General features: G+C 49.1%; 1 protein-coding gene across 2 annotated transcripts in view; it reads right to left on the minus strand.

The window, feature by feature from the left end:
• The window catches only part of slit1a (slit homolog 1a (Drosophila)), a 115,025-nt gene that overhangs the window by 39,989 nt on the left and 56,051 nt on the right, over positions 1 to 18,985 (minus strand). For both annotated transcript variants that reach the window (XM_036546316.1, XM_036546315.1), the window contains exons 5-9: positions 12,208 to 12,279; positions 10,915 to 10,986; positions 9,637 to 9,708; positions 7,798 to 7,961; positions 2,041 to 2,188 (exon numbers count right to left, since the gene is read on the minus strand). In XM_036546316.1, coding sequence (XP_036402209.1) covers positions 2,041 to 2,188; positions 7,798 to 7,961; positions 9,637 to 9,708; positions 10,915 to 10,986; positions 12,208 to 12,279 — 528 coding nt within the window. The remainder of the gene's footprint in view (positions 1 to 2,040; positions 2,189 to 7,797; positions 7,962 to 9,636; positions 9,709 to 10,914; positions 10,987 to 12,207; positions 12,280 to 18,985) is intronic.

Below are 18,985 nucleotides of genomic sequence, written 5' to 3' on the forward strand. Positions count from 1 at the left end.
GTTCACTTTCGACACAACATGACCAGGATCAAACCTGGGCCATAGAGCTAAATGTTGGTTCTTTGCTGGCAATTACATTGTATCCATGGGTTCTCTCTTTACTGGAAGGAGGATGTAATTGAACATTTCAACAAAATTGAAATATATCTACAAATATAACAAATTCATTTTTCCAGACTGAGACTGGGAGTTAGTGCTTGGCATTGGACACGTCGCTCCAGCTGAATTCTCCACACCGCCTTGCAGGAAATGTGCTCTTTTATTGAACTGGCTTAGAGATGAGGACACTTTGGATGGTCCAGCTCGCTGTGGGTTTGAGCCCAGGAGACGTGAGTGAGACAACAGTCAGGTATGTGTAATGGTCATGGCTGTGCCAGGATCAATGCGGCTTCATAGCTGAGAGATTACAATGATCCCGCAATGCTATCTGATAGCTCCCCGAGCAGTGACCTAAGCTTGGACGGACAACTGAAGACTCTTCCATGTCTCTGAATTTGGAGGTGTGCAGAACCCTGGTGAGGTCCAACATTGCGGTAGCAGGGTTTTTATTGCGTCCTTCATCATGGGAACAGTATGGTGAGGGGTATGTCACCTCTGTCAAAGACCTGCTTGCTTCAAAGGGTACCTAGTGCTGCTGTCTGACGGGAGGAACAAGTTCACCTTACAACTACCATTTTAAACAGATTCAGATGATAGTGACAGTTCAAACATCAACTAAACAATGAAAATTAATATGAACTTCAGGGAAACTGTTTAAGACAAGTCAGGCACACATCAAATCAGCTGCCCTAACAAAGCTGACACGGATTTTACATTCTCACAGAACTACCCCTGGAGCTTTAAAAATTCATCACACAAAGGCAGTCCTGCTGTGCAGGTTCAGCACAAAGCCAAATATTACACCTCTGCCTTGCTGTGATGGACACATCCAAACTGAGAAATTCCAACATGTTATCATTTATTTTTTTTGGAGCGACATTTACATTACATTACATTACTGTCATTTAGCAGATGCTCTTGTCCAGAGTTACATAGGTGACAGTTTTTACATGTTATCCATTTATACAGCTGGGTATTTTTACTGAGACAATTGTGGGTTAAGCACCTAGCCCAAGGGTACAACGGCAGGGTCCCAGCGGGGTATCGAACCAGCAACCTTTGGTTATAAACCCTGCTCCTTACCACTATGCTACACTGCCGTCCACACTGCTGCGACCTAATCATTAACTTCATCAAACCTCTGCCAGCAACAACCTGTTACACCTGCCTGAACGGGCCATGAAAGTATCCTTCACGGTCAAGCAGAGGACTAATCGCTGGCCACCGCCCAGTGCAATCACTCACCGTCACTGGGGGCGCTGGGATGCATTCTGGGATACGCGGAGCAGGTCGAGGTCGGAGGGGTTAATGTGCCGGCAGATGTCGGGGCAGCGATAAGCTGAGAGCTGGAACCAGACCGAGCACTCACATGCGTGCGGGGACAGATAAGCAGATATCTGCACTGGCGAGTACGTATGGTGCCGCATCAATCAGTCAGCCAGGCACGATTCCTGAAGAACGCGTGCCTGCAGACTGGGCCGTGAGAGCGGAACTCCCCTGTGTGCCCACGTATCGCCTTACAGTGCAATACAGCGCCTTCACAAGCCACGAGGGCTTCGTTACTTTTATCGTGACGAATGGCTCGGCAAGCCCGGTCGGCCTGTTTTGACCAGAGTGAAGTTTCACCGTGGGGATGGTGATAATCATAGTGGTCACATGATATACGTGCTATTGGATAAACCCTGTGCTCACATTTTGGCCGTACAGTATTACAAATGCTGTACTCACATTCTGGTCTAACTGAATTATAAACATACTCACAAGATATCCATGCTGTCTTATAAACACACAACTCTCATGTCAGCAATGATGTGTTACAAACAGGGCGCTCACATCTCAGTAATGCTGTGTTATAAACATTGTACTCACATCTTGGCCATGCCGTTCAATAAAAATTTTTCTCATATCTCGGCGATGCTGTTTTGTAAATGCTGTACTCACATCTCGGCCATGCTGTCGGGCAGGTTGGCAGGGATGGCGGTAAGTCCCTTCCCTCGGCAGTCCACGATGTTGTTGCTGCAGGTGCACATGGCCGGGCAGGAGCCGGCCGCCATGCTGCAGGGCTGGAGACCGGGGGACTCTGAATGTCCTAGACACAGGAAGAGGCGGGACGCGGCAGTCAGCAACAGTAGCCAATACTGCCTGCAAGGAGTCAATCTAAAGCCCGGCTCTATAGTTTTGAAATGAATATGATGGTGACAGTGCCTGCTTTTTTATGTCACACTACTCTTAATAGGTTTATAGGGGATACTAATGCGCCTGTTGTACATGTACACCATGCAATGCACATAGAAGAATATAGTGCTAAGAGTTTGAGCCCTGCCTGACACCTTCAGTCTAAGGGGCCATAGGGAAAGTTAAGGCAGCTAAAATGAGTCCCTGAACAGAGCCTTTCTCACTCCTCTATAGTAGAATCAGGATCCAGACAGCACACTGAATGCTGATCTTCTTAACAGCGACAGAGAAGGTGATCCACCTGCTGTATGAAGGACATTGGTGGACAGCGGTGTAAATGGAAAACAGCACAAGTGTAATGCACTGGCAGCAGCCTTACACATCACAGACAGAGCACCACAAAGAAGCTGGGCTGGAAGCTGTGCATTATGGGATTTAGGAGGTGACTGGTGGCTGCTCTACTGTCCAGTCAGAGGGAGATTACGATCTTTGGAAGGATTCTCCTGAGATCAGGAGGATTTGTCGAGCAACTGGAAAACTGAAATTCTCCCTTATCTCATCTCTCCCCCAACTGAAACTTTGCATGCGATTTAACTCCACAGCTTTGCTGGCAATGTCATTGACTTGCAAATTTAATACATGCAAGCTTTGTTTATGGATATTAACGCTGAACACACAGAATAAAATATAAGAAATACATTTATAAGATAAAAGATATCGGAGACGAGATGAGGTGTTCCAATTTCATTTTTGCATTTGCATCAGGGTTCTTAGTAGTGGAAAAGCAGCATCGCAGCTGGGGATTGGGATGCGAGGCCTAGAACTGGTATTACCATTGATCTGTGGAGGGAACTTTAATTCAATCCAACATCAATAGATGTGCCTTGTCTTGACAGAACAAAGAGATTCCAGGTGAAACTAGATTTCACTCTATTTTTCTGCAAATTCAGCTTATTTTTTTCTCTCAACTCTTCTCTCATCTCCTATTCTCCCACTGAAGACGACATACATTACACATGTGCTTTGACTCGCTCTCTCTCTCTCTCTCTCTCTCTGTCTTTTTAAAAAGCACTGCGCCCGTCAATAATGTAGAGTAACAGCACATGTGCTCTCCGGTATTCACAGCCTAACCCAGAAAGAGTATAAAACAGACTTTGAAATGTGCTAATTTGCACTGCATTATAAATCTGTGGGGTTTTGGAGTTTTTCAGCCATGAATATTTGATTGCCTCTCTCGGAGTTCTGGTTTAAGCGGCTCGCAACAAGGGCCGCCTGCTGGTTTATTTATAACCGGAGAAACTGATCCAGAGGACTGAGAGACGGAGGAGCCGAGAGCTGCCCGCGGCACAGGGATTCTGGGAGCCGTGGAGCTGGAGAGAGCGCCGGGGCCTACTGGGGTGGCGGGAACTGCTCCTCTCGCTCAGTGGAAAGACGATGGCGCAGAAGGGAGAGCGATCACTCCAAAGTACGGCACGGCCGAATTCTAGCGGAAGGGATTAAGGCTCAGGCCGTGGAAGCATGAAAGTGAATTTTAGCTTTTTTCTATGGGGTATCAACTAGAACCACAGACCTATGGTTCAGATGAAGAGGGGCGTGAACAGATGTGGGCTATTGCCATAGTAACTTGTTTCCTGGTAACCAGCGTGCCCAGCATGTAGACTGCAGCGGTGGGGTCAGCCTGGCTCCCTCTGCCTCTCTCTCTCTCTCTCTCTGCTCCATGGATGTACTGTGACCCCCTTCTCAGTTGGGCTGGCTCAATTGATTCAAAACGCTCTCCTGCGTTACACATTGTGAAACTCCTGGCAGCGGTCCACTGCCCACCCTCAAACGCTGCTGTCCCTGTACTGAGAGCAACATGGATGTACACAGATTAAAAAGGGAGAGGAAAGGAGCTGATGGTGAGACTTCCTGGGTGCAAATCGTGTCTTGAAAAAATCAGGAGAAGTACAGTAATGAGCAGCTCGGTGCTGTTCCAATCGGGGAATTACTTGTATAGAGTGAAGGAGAGAACAGGAGGAGGAGGTGTCGACAGTTTAGGGACAGGGAGGGACGGCGAGCAGTTGAAATCGACAGTGACACTGACAGCCCGGCTCGCCCTATTTCTGGCTCCCTCTCTCTCTCTGTCTCTCTTCCATACCTCTTTCCTTGCCTCTCTGTCTCCCTCATAATGCAACAGTTGCTTCTCTCTCTCTCTCTCTCGCTTTCTCTTTCTCTCGGAGCGGAAACTCGGAGCGGGTCGGGGGACCGACGGGCAGTGAGCCGTGAAGCCCACAGCGCCGCGGAGTTCCGCTGCACACCCCCCCCCCCCCCCCCCCCCCCCCCCAAATCCCACGCAGGTGTCCCGGCACAGATACCGCACCGCACCCCTCCCCTCCGGCAACCCCAGGAACCGCATGGTGTGTGCCAGCGAGCCACACTCTAATGATCCCTGCACTGCGAGTTCACACGCTGGTCAGGGCTCCGGTGCGCGCGCCTGTTTGTGCGAGTGTTCATGCGCGCGAGTGTGTGCACTCGTGCATGTCCGTGCAAGCCCGAACCCTGAGGGGGAGAGGGGGCTCATTCCTTTTTCCAAAAAAAAAAACCAAACAGATGAGCTGAAGACCTCGACACAACACAGACGCTAGTGCTCATGTTCAGATGATGCCAATCCCGAATTTTTCCCTTTTGTCATCACACTGTCAGGACTCTTCTGGAGGTCAAAGGGAATTATTAGGCACATAGAGAACAAGCATCATTACTAAAGACTGACTCTTGAACTGAACTGCATTGTCGACTTTAAAGCTTTTCCACAGACCAGTGTAGGCAGAAAATTTACCATGCATAAGAAAATTACTGAGGCACTGGATAGCAGGTGTTAGGGTGTGGTTGGAGGAGGAGGTAATCAAGGGCATGAGTTTGCCAAAACTGACACCAAATTTAATAATCCCATTGAGAACCTCCGGGAACAAACTACAGCCACAAACTGCACTACATGTGCTGGGACCTGGGAAGCTGCAAGAGCCCTGCACTGCTGGAAACTGCACATGCAATGTGCTGCCACAGCAATGTCCCAATACCACGTTCTAAAGCACGCCAAGGAGGTGTCAAGGCATCCTTAAAGCTAACGCCGGTCATGCCATCAAACCAATACTTTGCTTTAACCTTCAGACAGGACACTGAGGCCAAACTGAGGTCCTGACTCACTGTAGTCATTAAAGGTCCCATGGCACTTTTTGATAGAGCAGGAGTGCAAAACCTGCTGTCCAGGCCAAATGTGCAGATTGGCTTTCTCAGTCTTACATAATCATCACATAATCATCCTCCTACAGTTTACTGGCAATGAAACCACAGAATTCTCTGTGGTTAAACACATATTTCCGGATAAAATTAAAGGTAAATGAGTAAATATGGAAAATATGGTACCTGTGTGGAATGGTACCCAAAGAAGGTTTTCAGTGATCAAGCACTTCTTTCTTTCCAGTGGATAATTCATTCTGACAGCACACATTTTCCCTCCACTGTAGCTCAACTGTTCAGGTTAAATGTGGTCTCCCAGTGGGGTGAGGCGTACACTCACCAGATACCATGTGATCAGAACTCTAGAACCCCTCTGGTCCCATGATTAGGTCACCTCAAGCTAATCGGGTGTCTCTGTTTCCAGTTCCATGCTACTAAAACAGCACTTGGTTATGCCTCCTTCACCCTTCTCAGACTACATAAGAGATAGATGGAAAAGACACTTCTCTGTTTGAGTCATTTGTGCTTCTTCCCCTTTTTTCACCTTTTTGGAATTGCTGGTCGTCCCCCAACCTTGGCATTGGCAAGTTCACATTAGGTCTGTCTCACTACGACATCCTCCATAGTCACGCAGGAGGGCAGCGAATGCAATACTCCAATATACTTTCACACCACCATAAACAACTTTTCAAATCCACCATTCCTAAAAGTAGACAAGCACATGTCCCTGACATCATCTGTCCAACTCAGGGGCACATGGTGAGCGCAAAGAGGATGAGGGAGCGGCAGGAGGGACCCTTGTGGAATAAGGCTAATTGTATACCGCCATAACAGACTCCCAGTCACTGCTGGCAAATGACACAGCTTAGACATGAACCTGGGTCTGGACTACTGTACTCCGCCGGCCTGGGAATGAGAGCCTTGGCCAGCTGCAGCACTCAAGAGCCCTCCCCCCATCAATACCATTCTTCACTGCTGTTGCTTCAGCTCAAACCCCTGCGTTTCATGTGCCTTGTTGAGAAGCCATAGTTAGAGGAATGTGTGTTCACCGTGAGCTAATGGCTAACTCCATGTCACATCATCTGAGGGTATAAAAATCACAAGCCATTACACAAACTGTCCACACCCCGAACCATCGGCTCGGTCCCCATCCCCAGCTCCCTACCAACAAAACTAAACATAACTGCAGCTGACACAGAGGCCATAATGAACACTGTGTCCTTAGACGATTGAACGTAAGTATGGGTGTGTTATGGAGTTTTGGTCACTTTCCATGGCAGCTGACAGGATCTGATCTGGCATCATCCTTTTGACTGCCTTTAGACTGACAACCAAATACACCCCAACGCAATCTAATTGGACCCTATCACACCATGAGTGGTCACGATATTCTATCTTAGAAGGCCCCCGGGGTGCAGGAGGAGCCAGGTTTTCATCCTATCATTTGGGAGAACTTTCTCTCTGACTGCGATAGGCTGCTCTTTCAGAGCCCAAACCCTACAGGGGAACCACCATACCATTCGCCAATGGATCTACGCCCAAGCCAAACCCTGCTTGTGCTGAGACAGGTCTATAATCCACAGTTCTTGTAACCTGAGCTGTGCTGGACTGACTGAGGGCCAACCACAGGGCTGAGGCCTATGAGTAGAGGGCCAAGCACCCCCCTCCCAACTCCCCCCAGCATCACCACCGCCACCTCTTGGGACCCCTCCACCTGCCGCCCCTGGGGTACAGCCTCATGACTGCTGCGGTTCTCATGCAGACTCAGCAAAACCGTGCCGATAACCCAGAGCAAAACAGGTCTGCCGTCCTGGGAAACAGGCAGAGAGTGCCATCTGGCCCAGCGGGGGTGTTACCTCAGTACCTGGCCCGCGGTCAACTATTCCAGTATCTCTTTTATGTGCCTTCCACTGCAGGGAAGGAGAGGGGCTTCTCCCCTGCCAGCTGTGCCTGCGGTGGAATCAGGGGGGCTGGGGAGGGAGAGGTGGGGTCCTGTGGTGCGCACTGCTGGGGTAGGAATTTGGCAGAGGGGGTCCCACAGTGGTACACAGGTGGCCGAACAATACTGGATCCAGGCTTGAGACTGCTGACCTCCCAACCTTGTGGGAGCCTTCCCACTGCCTGCAGGCTTATCAGGGCTTATTCGCACAGTGGCACCCAACAACAGAGCCCAATCCATGAAGAGCAGGGAGCAAGGTAAAATACCACAACAACCAACACAGAAAGGCTGAGGGCATGCGAAAAGGAGAGACTAAAAGGCCTTGCGGCCAAACGGTCAGTTGGCAGGCTTGTCACTGTCTCTCATACCTGAGCAGGTGAACTCATGCTTCTGGATCTCGGCCACGTTGATCCCTCGCAGCTGGGGCGGGGCCGTGCACTGGGTGAACAGACCGACGGTGGGCCGCTGGCGGAGCCATTGGGACAGCCAGGACAGGTGGCAGTCGCAGTGCAGGTTGTTGGAGTGAAGTCGGCTGGAGGGGGATGGCACCGTGACAACAGCAACAAAATGTCAGCTCTTCACAGTTCAGGTTCGCCACAATTCTTTTTTTTCTTACAATTACTAGTATCCTTCCTGTGGTTTTACCCAATTTAGTCTTTCAAACACAGAGAGAAAGCAATCTCAATAATCATTTGTGTGCTGCAACCACAGTTAGTGGTACCTGGACCATAGCATTCCACACATAGCAGTGTTGACTGTGTGTGTGTGTGTGTGTGTGCGCGTGTGTTAATCATGCACGTAGGTGTTGAGCAGTAAAAGTTCAAACCAAAATTAAATTAAAGGTGCCCTGATTTACGGCAGATTAATACAAACATGAGGTGCCATGAGGTGCTGACACATTCCCCCAAATGATATGTATCTTATTTTGAAAACTACTGTACCTTATTCCCTCTCAATAAGGCTGCATATCTGTACATCTTTCACAAGGGCCTCTCATTCCCAAAATGTACCATTTGAAATCAGCCTGAGAGTGCGGTGAGGCTTTGGACCTGCTATTACCCACTCATAACTCCCACAGGGGGGAAAATTATGAACCATAAAGAGAAACTGTGGTCATTTTGTGAATTTTTTGTGATCGTAATTGTTTTAATTCGCACATAATTCCACATTCAGCGAGTATCTTTAGACAATAGATTTTCTGTGTTTATTTCTGGGACAGTTGTTTTGTGTGTTCTCGGCCTGAGGGGAGGAAATGGTTGCTGGCTTCTCCACAGCCCAACTGTGGCCAGTGGCTTGCAACCAAGACTCCCAGGAATGGTGCAGTGTGTGTCAGCTTGGCCTACAGTGACATAGGACCTCACAGAGGGAATTTACCCTTTCCTACTGCCTGCTAGGCTGTATGGCTCAGACAATAGTGTCTAGGTGTTAAAAAACAGCACGAAAAGAAACTTTCCTACACTTCCTACTACATCTGGATGAAGTGCACTCAGAAGCATATTAAAATGTCACCACACCACCAGTCTGATCTTTGACACAATGTTTTTCTGCTGTATCCTTTGAAAGCAAGTAAACTAAGTAAAATAAAATACATTAAAATATACCCAGTACACAGAATATACACAGTGTGACCTCATGATATAGGAGTGTTTTTTAAGTGTGTTTTTTTCTTTCAGTTCAGCATGTTCTGCTGTCTTGATTATGCTGAGCTGGAGGGGTAGCCTTTATAGTGAAGAGATTATTTTCTGGTTGACTAATACCACTTTGCCCTGGGACATTGTTTTCTGGGGGGGGGCTGATTTTGTAAGGTCTTCAATTGTAACACTCCCATTCAGTATTCTATACTCACTTTCTTGAGGAAAACACATGTTAAATATTCTCCCTTTTCATTTCTCAGAAGTAAGGCTGATGACAGTTGGTGCGTGTCGTGCCTGTTATCTGGAAATACTGGAGCATGCTGTCCGAACGGCATACAGCTGAACCAGTACAGACAGAAGTCTGTTTCGGGGCACTGAAGCCCTCAGACCAAAGCTGCTTCTGGACTCCGGAAGATAATGTATCTCTGCTCTGCGCACGTTTTTGGAATGCTATAATTGGGCCCTTTAGAGGTGAGAGGAGGATGAGGAGATACTGCTGTGTGAGAGCTCTCTGCTGTGAACTGTGACCAAGCGGACGGAGCCGTGGTGCTGAGGAATCGGGGGGTTACTCACAAAGTCCGCAGTTTGGGCATGTGGTTGAAGCTGGAGACGGGAATGCTGGTGATGTTATTGTTGTTCAGAGTCCTGCAAGAAGGAGAGAGAGAAAGAGAGGGAAGATCTTTCATCATGGGGCGCATTCCTCAAAAATGTTGTGAGTGCAGTCTTTAGGGAAAGGGACCTTTGCAATGATAAGTTGTACCCTTGAACAAGGATCTGAACCACCTTTGCTTCAGAAACGAACTGACTTTAAATAAATGTACCCAAATACCCAAATTGTTAACTATGCAATTCACCTTACAACCAGGCATTTGATAAGGAAATGTATAGTAATGAGTCAGAGTCCAACAGTGCCTGTGTAAACTGCCTCAGACGAGGTCTGCCTCCGCCTGCCTCAGCCTTACAAAACCGTTCCCTGGTGTGCCCCGCCCTCTCTGTGCCACCCCCACTGGGGAAAACAACACCTCGTTCTGCACAGATGGGGAACGAGGGGGGCACAGGAACTGGGCACACCGAGTGACAAAGAGCTACAGAGACAGAGAGATAGTGAGAGAGAGAGAGAGAAAGACAGAGGGAGTGCCTGCTGCAGCAGAGACTGAATCATTAAATTGTCGATTATTCATTCCAAGTCAGATGGCAGACTGAGGAAGGCTGTGACTGAATGCACAGATCCCAGATCAGTGTCTGGACTGCTGATGCCTTGGCTCCATGGGCATCAGCTACGCTATACAGGGCAGAACATCCCAGCAGACACCATGCACCCTACCCTTCACCAACCTCCTCCCCTACTGAGAAGGCAACATAAACACAGCTGTGAACATGTGTCATAGCAGAGGATCTCATATTACCTCTGCTCTGTGGGTACAGGTAATGCATGATCCACAAGGCTAATTATATCCACACTGGCTACATTAGGTGGTCAGGGTGATTTTATGAGACAGTAAAACCCAGAGAAAGTGCTTGGTTTGACCTCTTATTGTGTATGCTTGCTGTGACATCATTGTGTATGCTTGCTGTGACATGCCAAACCTTTTTGCATGGGGGGTTTTATCATTTGACTCACTGACATTTAATGGAAAACCAAAGCATTTCAAACTCCACTCAGACATGCCTGTTAGATGGTTGTAAACAAAAGGTAAAGAGCTCTATAAGCAATGTTTAGATGTTGTCTTCAGCTATGGTTATTGGTATTTTGACCTCTTAATGATGAAAACAATGTGTGGGACCAGCTGTGCTATGCTGTAGTGTATGATGGAACAGCACTATCCACAGGTGCTATCCTCTGATACTCACAGCACCTCCAACCCCCTCAGAGCACGGAAAGCACCATCCTCAATGCAGGCGATGTGGTTCTTGTCCAGCTGACTGTAGATGTGCAGGAGAAAGGCGTGTTAGTCAGGTGTTTGTATACAACGGCCAACACACACAAAAACACACATACACACACACCCACAGACACTCACACTCACACATACACACACACACACACACACACACACACACACACACACACACACACACACACACACACACACGCACACGCACACACACACATGCACACGCGCACACACACAGACATTTGCCCTCCCGCATTCATCCAAGTACATGCTATGCATATCCACACAAATGCACAGGCACACACACAAACACAGATGTACACACATACATCAAATACAATAGACACAGACATAGACATGTGAAAAGACATGGAGGCACATCAACAAAACAAGTGTGCAAAGCCCTCACACATGATTAATGCATATGATCTGTTCTGATAAACACAACATTAACCACAAATACACAGACCCCTGCATCTTCCAAAGGACACAGACTATTCATTGGAAATCTATAATGCTTATCATTGGAAGTTTGGCATTATTGATGAGAGGAAGCCTGAATTACTACAGGGCAAATCAATAGTAATAAAGTCACTTCTGCTGGTATGGGCCAGGGAGCAGCCTCTATTTCACATCTGTTTTTCTAACTGACGGGTAACTAATTACACCCACCAGACAGAGTTTATCATGTCGACAGCATGTGTAGTCTGCATTCCCACACAGACGTCTGCTGATATGTGCACTTCTGCAAGTGCACGCTTGCGTGTGTCTCTTTGTATGCTTGGTGAATGAGTGTGTGCGTATGTACGTTTATGTGGGTTTTTAAATGGCTTGGTGTGTGCGCGCGTGTGTGCGTGCGTGTGTGTGTGTGTGTGTGTGTGTGTATGTATGTGTGCGTGATGGAAGGAGCGATACACAGTGCTGTCTCTCAAGCAAAAATACAAGACTGGGCCTCCATTCCATAGCCTTAGAGCATGTGTGATATGAGCTGTGGGCACATCTTTGACATGAAGGCTGCAGACACCAGGTGCGAACCAGACGTAGCTCTCTTTCAAAAAATCAGCAAATGATCTTGATGAAGAAAAAAAGGGGGGAGTGAAGCCGCCGAGTGATTTCGGGACGTCTGCGTTATCAGCACGGTAGCCGATAACGCGCCCCTGATCGTCTGCGGCGTGGCAGTGCTGTGACTGCAGTCCTGCCTTTACCTCCTGCCTTTGCACTCACAAGGGCTGATAAGATAGATACTCACAGGTTCTTAATGTCCGTTGCTCCGCGGAAGGCCTTCCTGGGGATGGCCTGGATCAGGTTCTCACTCAGGTCCCTGTGAGGAGAGAGCACAGCTGTGCATTAGTGCATGTGCTTCTGGGAACTCTGAGAGTGTCCGTGTGACACACACGCACACACACACACACACACACACACACAAACGTGATCACACGTTGACATACTCTTTTAACAAACACAAACTTGCAGATGCATTCAAACGCTCACTAATATCCACACACCCACACAGATACACAAAACACATTTTGGCAGGACAGAACAACCAAGAGCTGTCAATGGAGAGTCAACACGCTACGCAGTTGTGGCGCTGTTCCCTGAAGCCTCCCGTGGCCGCGACATCTTTTTTCTGATTGGGTGCAGCTTAAACTTTTTCACTTTCCTCATAAAGAGCAATCACAGCTGCCACACACCTGTTAACGGGCAATTACAAGTGCTCGGAAAGACAGTTTGTCAGAGTCTGGTTCTTTTACTTTTCCCATAAGAAAGACTGGAGAAGCTGAGAAGAGGCACCTACTACTACGCACTGGGGTGTCGCTGCGCTGCAGTGATTTACACATTGTGTGCCATTCTGCCTGCATTCCAGCCTGATCTGTGCTGAGCACCATGTCCACGCCTCTGCTACAGCTGAGCATGGGCACACACACACACACTCACCCATACACACACACACACACACACATGGAGACACATACATGTGCACACACACACACGCACCTGCACATAAACACACACACATACACATACAAGTGCATATGCACACTCTGCCACACACATGCATGTACATGCACATGCACATATGCACCGCACAGGCAGACAAACCCCTGTGTGTGTGTGATGGAGTGTATGTGTGGGTAGGGCCTATTAAGACTGATTTGGAGACAGATTTGGAGGGTCACATTAATGGAGGTTTGTGCAGAGAGGTGGAGTGGAGGGAGGGAGGGAGAGAGAGTGAAAAAGAAGAGGAAGAAAGGGAGTGAGAGAGGAGGGAGGGAGAAAGAGGCAGTAATCAGAATGAGAGGCTTAATTAGCCAGGGCTTTTTGCTGTGACACTGAGGAGTGAGCTCACCACTCACTAAAGGAGGTGGCTCCTCTCTACACCACACCCGCCTCCCCTCCACCAATAACCCCCCTGCCGTCCCAAAACAACTCCCCAATCCCCCCCCCCACCCCCCCTTCACCTCTGGCCCCTGCAGGAAACAGCAAACCCTGGCAGCAGGGGCAGCAAAAAAGCCCTGCAAAGCACAGGTGCATGGCAGCGCGCTCCACGCCACGCTCGGCGCCTCCAACGCAGGCCCCCCAACCCGGGGCCACAGCGCGTTCAGTCAAACCCAGACTCTGCCCCAGGGGAACGAAAACACACGCCACGCTCCATCGATCAAACGGAGGGGTGCGTCCCTCCGCCTTCGGGGCTAGGCCCATGATTACCACACAACCACGCAGGCCCCTTTTCACGAGTGTGCCCCAAGTACAAGCGTAACTCACGTGCTAGTTGCATCTGTTTGACTGCGAAAAAGTGATTCCCACATTCCTCACCAACCTTTGGTAAGACTTTCAGAGGAGTGCCCAGCTGTGTCTTTACCAGCTAAAGGGCACCTTTACATGGACCACATACATCCACAGGACTGTATGTTTTTGGTGTGGTGTTGCAGCGTGCGGAGTCTTGTCTGGCACTCACAGAACACGACGAGTGTGTATGAGAAGGTGACGCAGCTTACGGGAGAGCTGTGATAACATGGCAAAATGAACAGAGTCACCTTGAGTAAATACTGAGGAGAGGCACCAATTATTCTCAGAAATGCCACATTCCTCTGGCACAGACATCAGCTTAACTGGCTCACACACACAAAAGCAAACAAACATTAGGACAGGTATTTACACAGAGGCATTTACAAGAGGCTTATTCTTTTTTCGGCTTGGTCTTATCAGGCGCCCATATCCGGGAATTACTTCTATCTTGTACATTTTATAGATGAGCTGTTTGAATTGCCTGTGCAGCATCTTTGCCTCCTGAAATTTGAAACTGTAGCCTCATGCGCTGCTGGAACACACACGTGGAGTGGGAGACTGTGGGTGCGCCAGCCATAGTTGCGTTAAATCCCTACTTTGCTCCCTGCCTAAAGTCTGATCTCAGATCAGAGCTCAGCAAATGAGCAGATCAGTGGCTTGCTCCGTTCACTTCCATTCACTGATCTCAGATGAGCTTTGTTGGGTCGAGGAAGAGCCAAACGTACTTACATGGCCCGTTTCGCTCCTAGAAGTCCACTCAGTAATCAGCGTGTACTGTCAACTCTATGTGTGTACTGAACAGTGCGCGTCGGCCAACAGTACAGGCCAGAAAGTCAACACATTAGCCTGGTCTTTTTCAGCTTCTGGTCTTTTTTGTGCAGCTCTCTGTAGTTCGCCAGCAGCTGCCCGTTTTGCGCTGCCCGAGGTTAACAGCCTGGCACTGACGACATTATCAGCTCCTGCCAAAAGAGTGTGCCAGCACTCTCACCCCCCAAACTGGGCCCCTGCGCCCCTTACACACAGAGCCACACTGGGAGGCTGGGAAGCTTCTTGCCCTGCATTTTGTGTGTGTGTGTGTGTGTGTGTATGTATGTCTGTGTCTCTGCATGTGTGTGTGTGAGTTCATGTGAGTAAACTGTGTGTGTGTATGTGTACATGTATAAGTGTGTGCGTATGTGTTCATATTGTATGTCTGTGTGTGTGTGTGTGTGTGTGTGTGTGTGTATGCGTGTGTGTGTGTGTGTGTGAGTGAATGTGTGTGTTTGTGTTTGTGTGTGTGTGTGTCTATGTGTGTGTGTGTAAGAGAGCGTATGATGCAGAGGGACAGGGCTGGATCCCTGCCTGTAAAGGAATACGCAGAAGCGCCGGGTGAGATCCGCCACCTAAGCCTGGCCTAATCCCGTTAGCACGCTCTAAGGGGATTGGACAGGGCTTACAGGGGTTTGGACACCTCCTCCGACTGTGTGAGTTTGAGTGGATTAGACCACGGTGTCGCAGGGGGCTAATTGAGTGTCCTGGGAGGCTCTAACGAGGGAATGTGGCAGCCACACATCACACCGCATCTCCCCCCCCCCGCAGTGCAACCCCTCCACCAAATCGCATAGCTCTCATGGTTTTGGTCTGAGGTCTGAAGCTGCGCGGATTCACTGACCCAGCCCACGCTTATTCAAGCGCCAGAGCCGTATTAAATTTAGCAACGCTCCGAATTTTTCAATTCACACATTTTTCTTTCTTTTTTTTTGAAAAAGCAAAAACAAGACATTGCTGTGGGAGACCAGGCTGCGCTTTAAATAGTTGGTGGTGGGCGTGTGCTGGAATGTCTGTGCTCGTTTCCGAAACGTGTCGATCCGTGCAACATCGCCGCTCAAAACAGCTCCGGATTCCAGAGGCATTGATGTCTTGGGAGCATCGACGATCCTCGGAAGATCTACTTGGATTCCCTGAGCAGTGGATAACTTGCTGTTGAAGGCCTATCCTATCATCCTTGCCCTTCCATGAATAACTCGGCCAACAGGTAGATATCTGGCTGATGGCCCGAGCTGCTGGCTGGCAGAGAAGCAGGTGGATCGATGGCGGCGGTTTTGCCGACTCGTGCCGATGTGCACGAAGCTCGGCCCCGTTACTTTAACAGCAGAGCCAGGCCCTCTCACGTTTCCACCTGGCAGATCATGTTTAAAAGGCAAAACAGAAATTGGGGATCTGGTTTTCTGAAGCCGGAGTCTGCGTTCTGGGGCTACATTCCAGCGAGCAGACAGAGGGTTTGTTTTCCCTTTGAAGAGGAGGTGCCGTGGCGGTTCCCCACGCTCAGGCAGAGAGGAGGCAGAACTAATTGCTGCTGGATTGAGGGATTGGGCCGGCGGGGTGCCCTCCAGCCTCCAACAGCCAGGAGGCCCAGAGGTTATCAGATCCCCCCCCAGACCCGCCCTGCTCTGGAGAACAGCAGCAGACGGCGTTAAGTTACACAGCGGCGCCCCCCACCCTCCCTAAAAAACAAAGGTCTGGAAACTCCTAATTGCCTCTTGGAATGTCTCAGGACGGCCCCTAATGGCCGCAGTAATGTCACCGTCTAGTGTGTGCTGCACCACAGATATTCTGTATTTTGACCAGACAGTCAGCTCCATGTGCTACACATTGAAAGCTCTGCCTCTGGCATTGTTGAAGCTGCAAGTGTTCTGATTTACTGGTTCCTTTAACTGTGCAACACAGATATTCTATATTTTGACCACTCTGCTGAAAATTCTGTCTTTGCTATTGTTGAAGCTTTTTTGCCAGCTCTTCACTGTGATTCTTGATAGAAGCCCCAGGATCTAAATATCTGGTACTAAAATAGAATATCTGTGTGTGTGCCCTGTGCTGGCATTCCCAAAGCCCACTGATCAGGTTTAACTGACATTTCCTCCCCTTCTCCCCTCTGTTGTTTATGAGAGAGACCTTCAGGACTTAGTGGTTAAAAGGCATCTACAGATGTTCCATGAGAACTTTTTTTTTATTTGGACATGCCAAGCCATTATAGATTAGCTGTGTGGCCCATTGTGTGGTTGACACATCCAACCACACACTTTCCACAGAGCTTTTCTCGTATTTTCATTCTGAGCACATTTCATCAGACAGAGGTGCACCATTCACCATTCACCCTTGCGGTGAAGCCACAGACAGCTCACCTGCACCGTGAGTCACCTTGTTGAGAGGCCTCGCCCCTCTGTTGGATTGTGAAACTCTGTGTATCTGGCATTGCCCCGCCCTGGCTCTGCCACCCTGTTCCACAGATGGGCCAGAACACCACCTGCAACCCTCTGCCCCCTGCCAACATCACCACCACACCCCCTACCTCCACACCACCCTCCCCTGCTGTCTACCGCCGGCCTTTAATGAGCCCAAAGTCAGTGACCCTGAACGTCCCTCCCTCACATCCACCCTGAGCCCAGACACACCTCTCACAGCCTGCGCCTAAACAAGCGCAGTTACAATGCAGGCCCCGGTTACCTTTTACCCTGCTTCCTGTGCACGCTCTGCGTTACAGGTGTGGCCGGGAGCGCCATGGATCCAGGACCTGTTACACTTCACCCCTGCAAAGGCCGTTGGGGGGGGGGGGATTAAAAACACAAAGCTATCATCAGGTCTGTTTTCGTATTGGTCGTTTTTGTCTCTGTTTCAACCACTGTGCCATGAGTCAACATGTACTAAGGAATCCGCTGACCGCCACCTTTTTTCGCTTCCTTCAGGAGGTGTGTGTGTCCCACTCCCACAGCCACACAAGCCATGAAACGGGGGTTCATTCTGTTCATTCTCTACCAGGAAACGCGCGTAATGATGAAAGTGGCTCTTTAAAGTCTGCATTCAGAGTTCACCCTGTTCACTGACTGAAAATAGGGTATTAGCTTTCTTGTTCAGTAAACTTTGTTAATGATTCATTTATGGTAATTACAGTAACCGCGGCAGCCAGGGCCTCAGGACCTCATTTAGTGGGGTGGGGGGTGCGTGGAATATAGTCACAACACAATGAAGGCGTGATAGTTGGGGTGCTGGTCGATCCACACCATTAACCCTCGATTGCACCTTATCATTAAATGTTTCAATACATCTCAGGCCTCCAGACGCCAGCAGCAAACCAGGGGTTCCAGTAGAGGAGCTTCCCCAGGGACTGATAACTGATCTCAGGGTAGCCCTGAGGGGCTCTGGCAGCCTTCCATGCGTTGGGGAAACCGCACTTTAGGCAGGGAAACAAGTTGACACAATAGAGACTATTCATCTCCACAGAATTTCACAACAGCTCTCCATTATTTAACTGTTGGGTTCACGCTCATATATTAAATAAATGAAACTAAATGTGCCGATATGTTGGTTAGGTCTTGCGATGAAAAGCAGTATATTGTGGTGGTGGTGGTTTGGGGGGGGGGGGGGATTAGTCTGAGAAAAATAACAATGCAATAATGTAATATGCAAGCCTGTGGCTTATGAGGAGCTCATTTTTTGATTGCGCAAATCCTGCTGCCCCTTGCATGTGAGAAGGTGGGGAGTTCTGTGGGTTCCTCATCTTTTAACCCCTGCTTTGGTCAGTGGCCATTGACAGGATCAGAGGGCCTATAAGGGGTCAGGGCTGTGTCTACAGACCTGTGTCTTCCTGAAAGGGGTTGGCCAAAGAGCTGCCAGCAGAGACCTGGGGTGCTTGTGGAAGTGTTGAGGGGCTTGGTGGGGTTGATTTTCAGTGGGGGGGCATCACAGGCTAGTGGAGCGGGTAGAGAGTTTGTTCAGGGCAGTATGCATCACCCAATAAGAAGGGAGCAGAGGCCCGGCATGAGTCGTCAGGAGATGGATTTTTGTGGGGGTGCACGATGCGGCAACGTGCCCTCCCTTCTGTAGCTCTCAGCACTCCCACAATGCACTTGGACTGGCAACAATGACAGTGGTCAGATACCACCATGAGGAACTCTCACACAATAAGGGCCATTAACCATTGGCTCCCTGGTTCTCCCTGTCCATGCTCCTCCACCACTCAGCTCAGTCTGATTTCAGTCTTCTTGCAATGTCTACAAAACCTGTATTAATAATTATTAACAATTAATTAATTAATTATTAATCAATAACCAGTCTACAGACTTGTGCAGTTCTGGTATTAGGGCTACAGCTCACTTTGTGTTGGGAGTGCTGTCAGTCAGCAGACTGGCCTTTGGGCTGGTCCTCTCTCTCACACTCACTGCGCACCTGCCTCTCTCTCCCCCTGCGCTCACCCAGCCTAA

This window comes from Megalops cyprinoides, chromosome 15 (genome assembly GCF_013368585.1).
Source record: "Megalops cyprinoides isolate fMegCyp1 chromosome 15, fMegCyp1.pri, whole genome shotgun sequence".
Lineage (NCBI taxonomy): Eukaryota > Metazoa > Chordata > Actinopteri > Elopiformes > Megalopidae > Megalops > Megalops cyprinoides.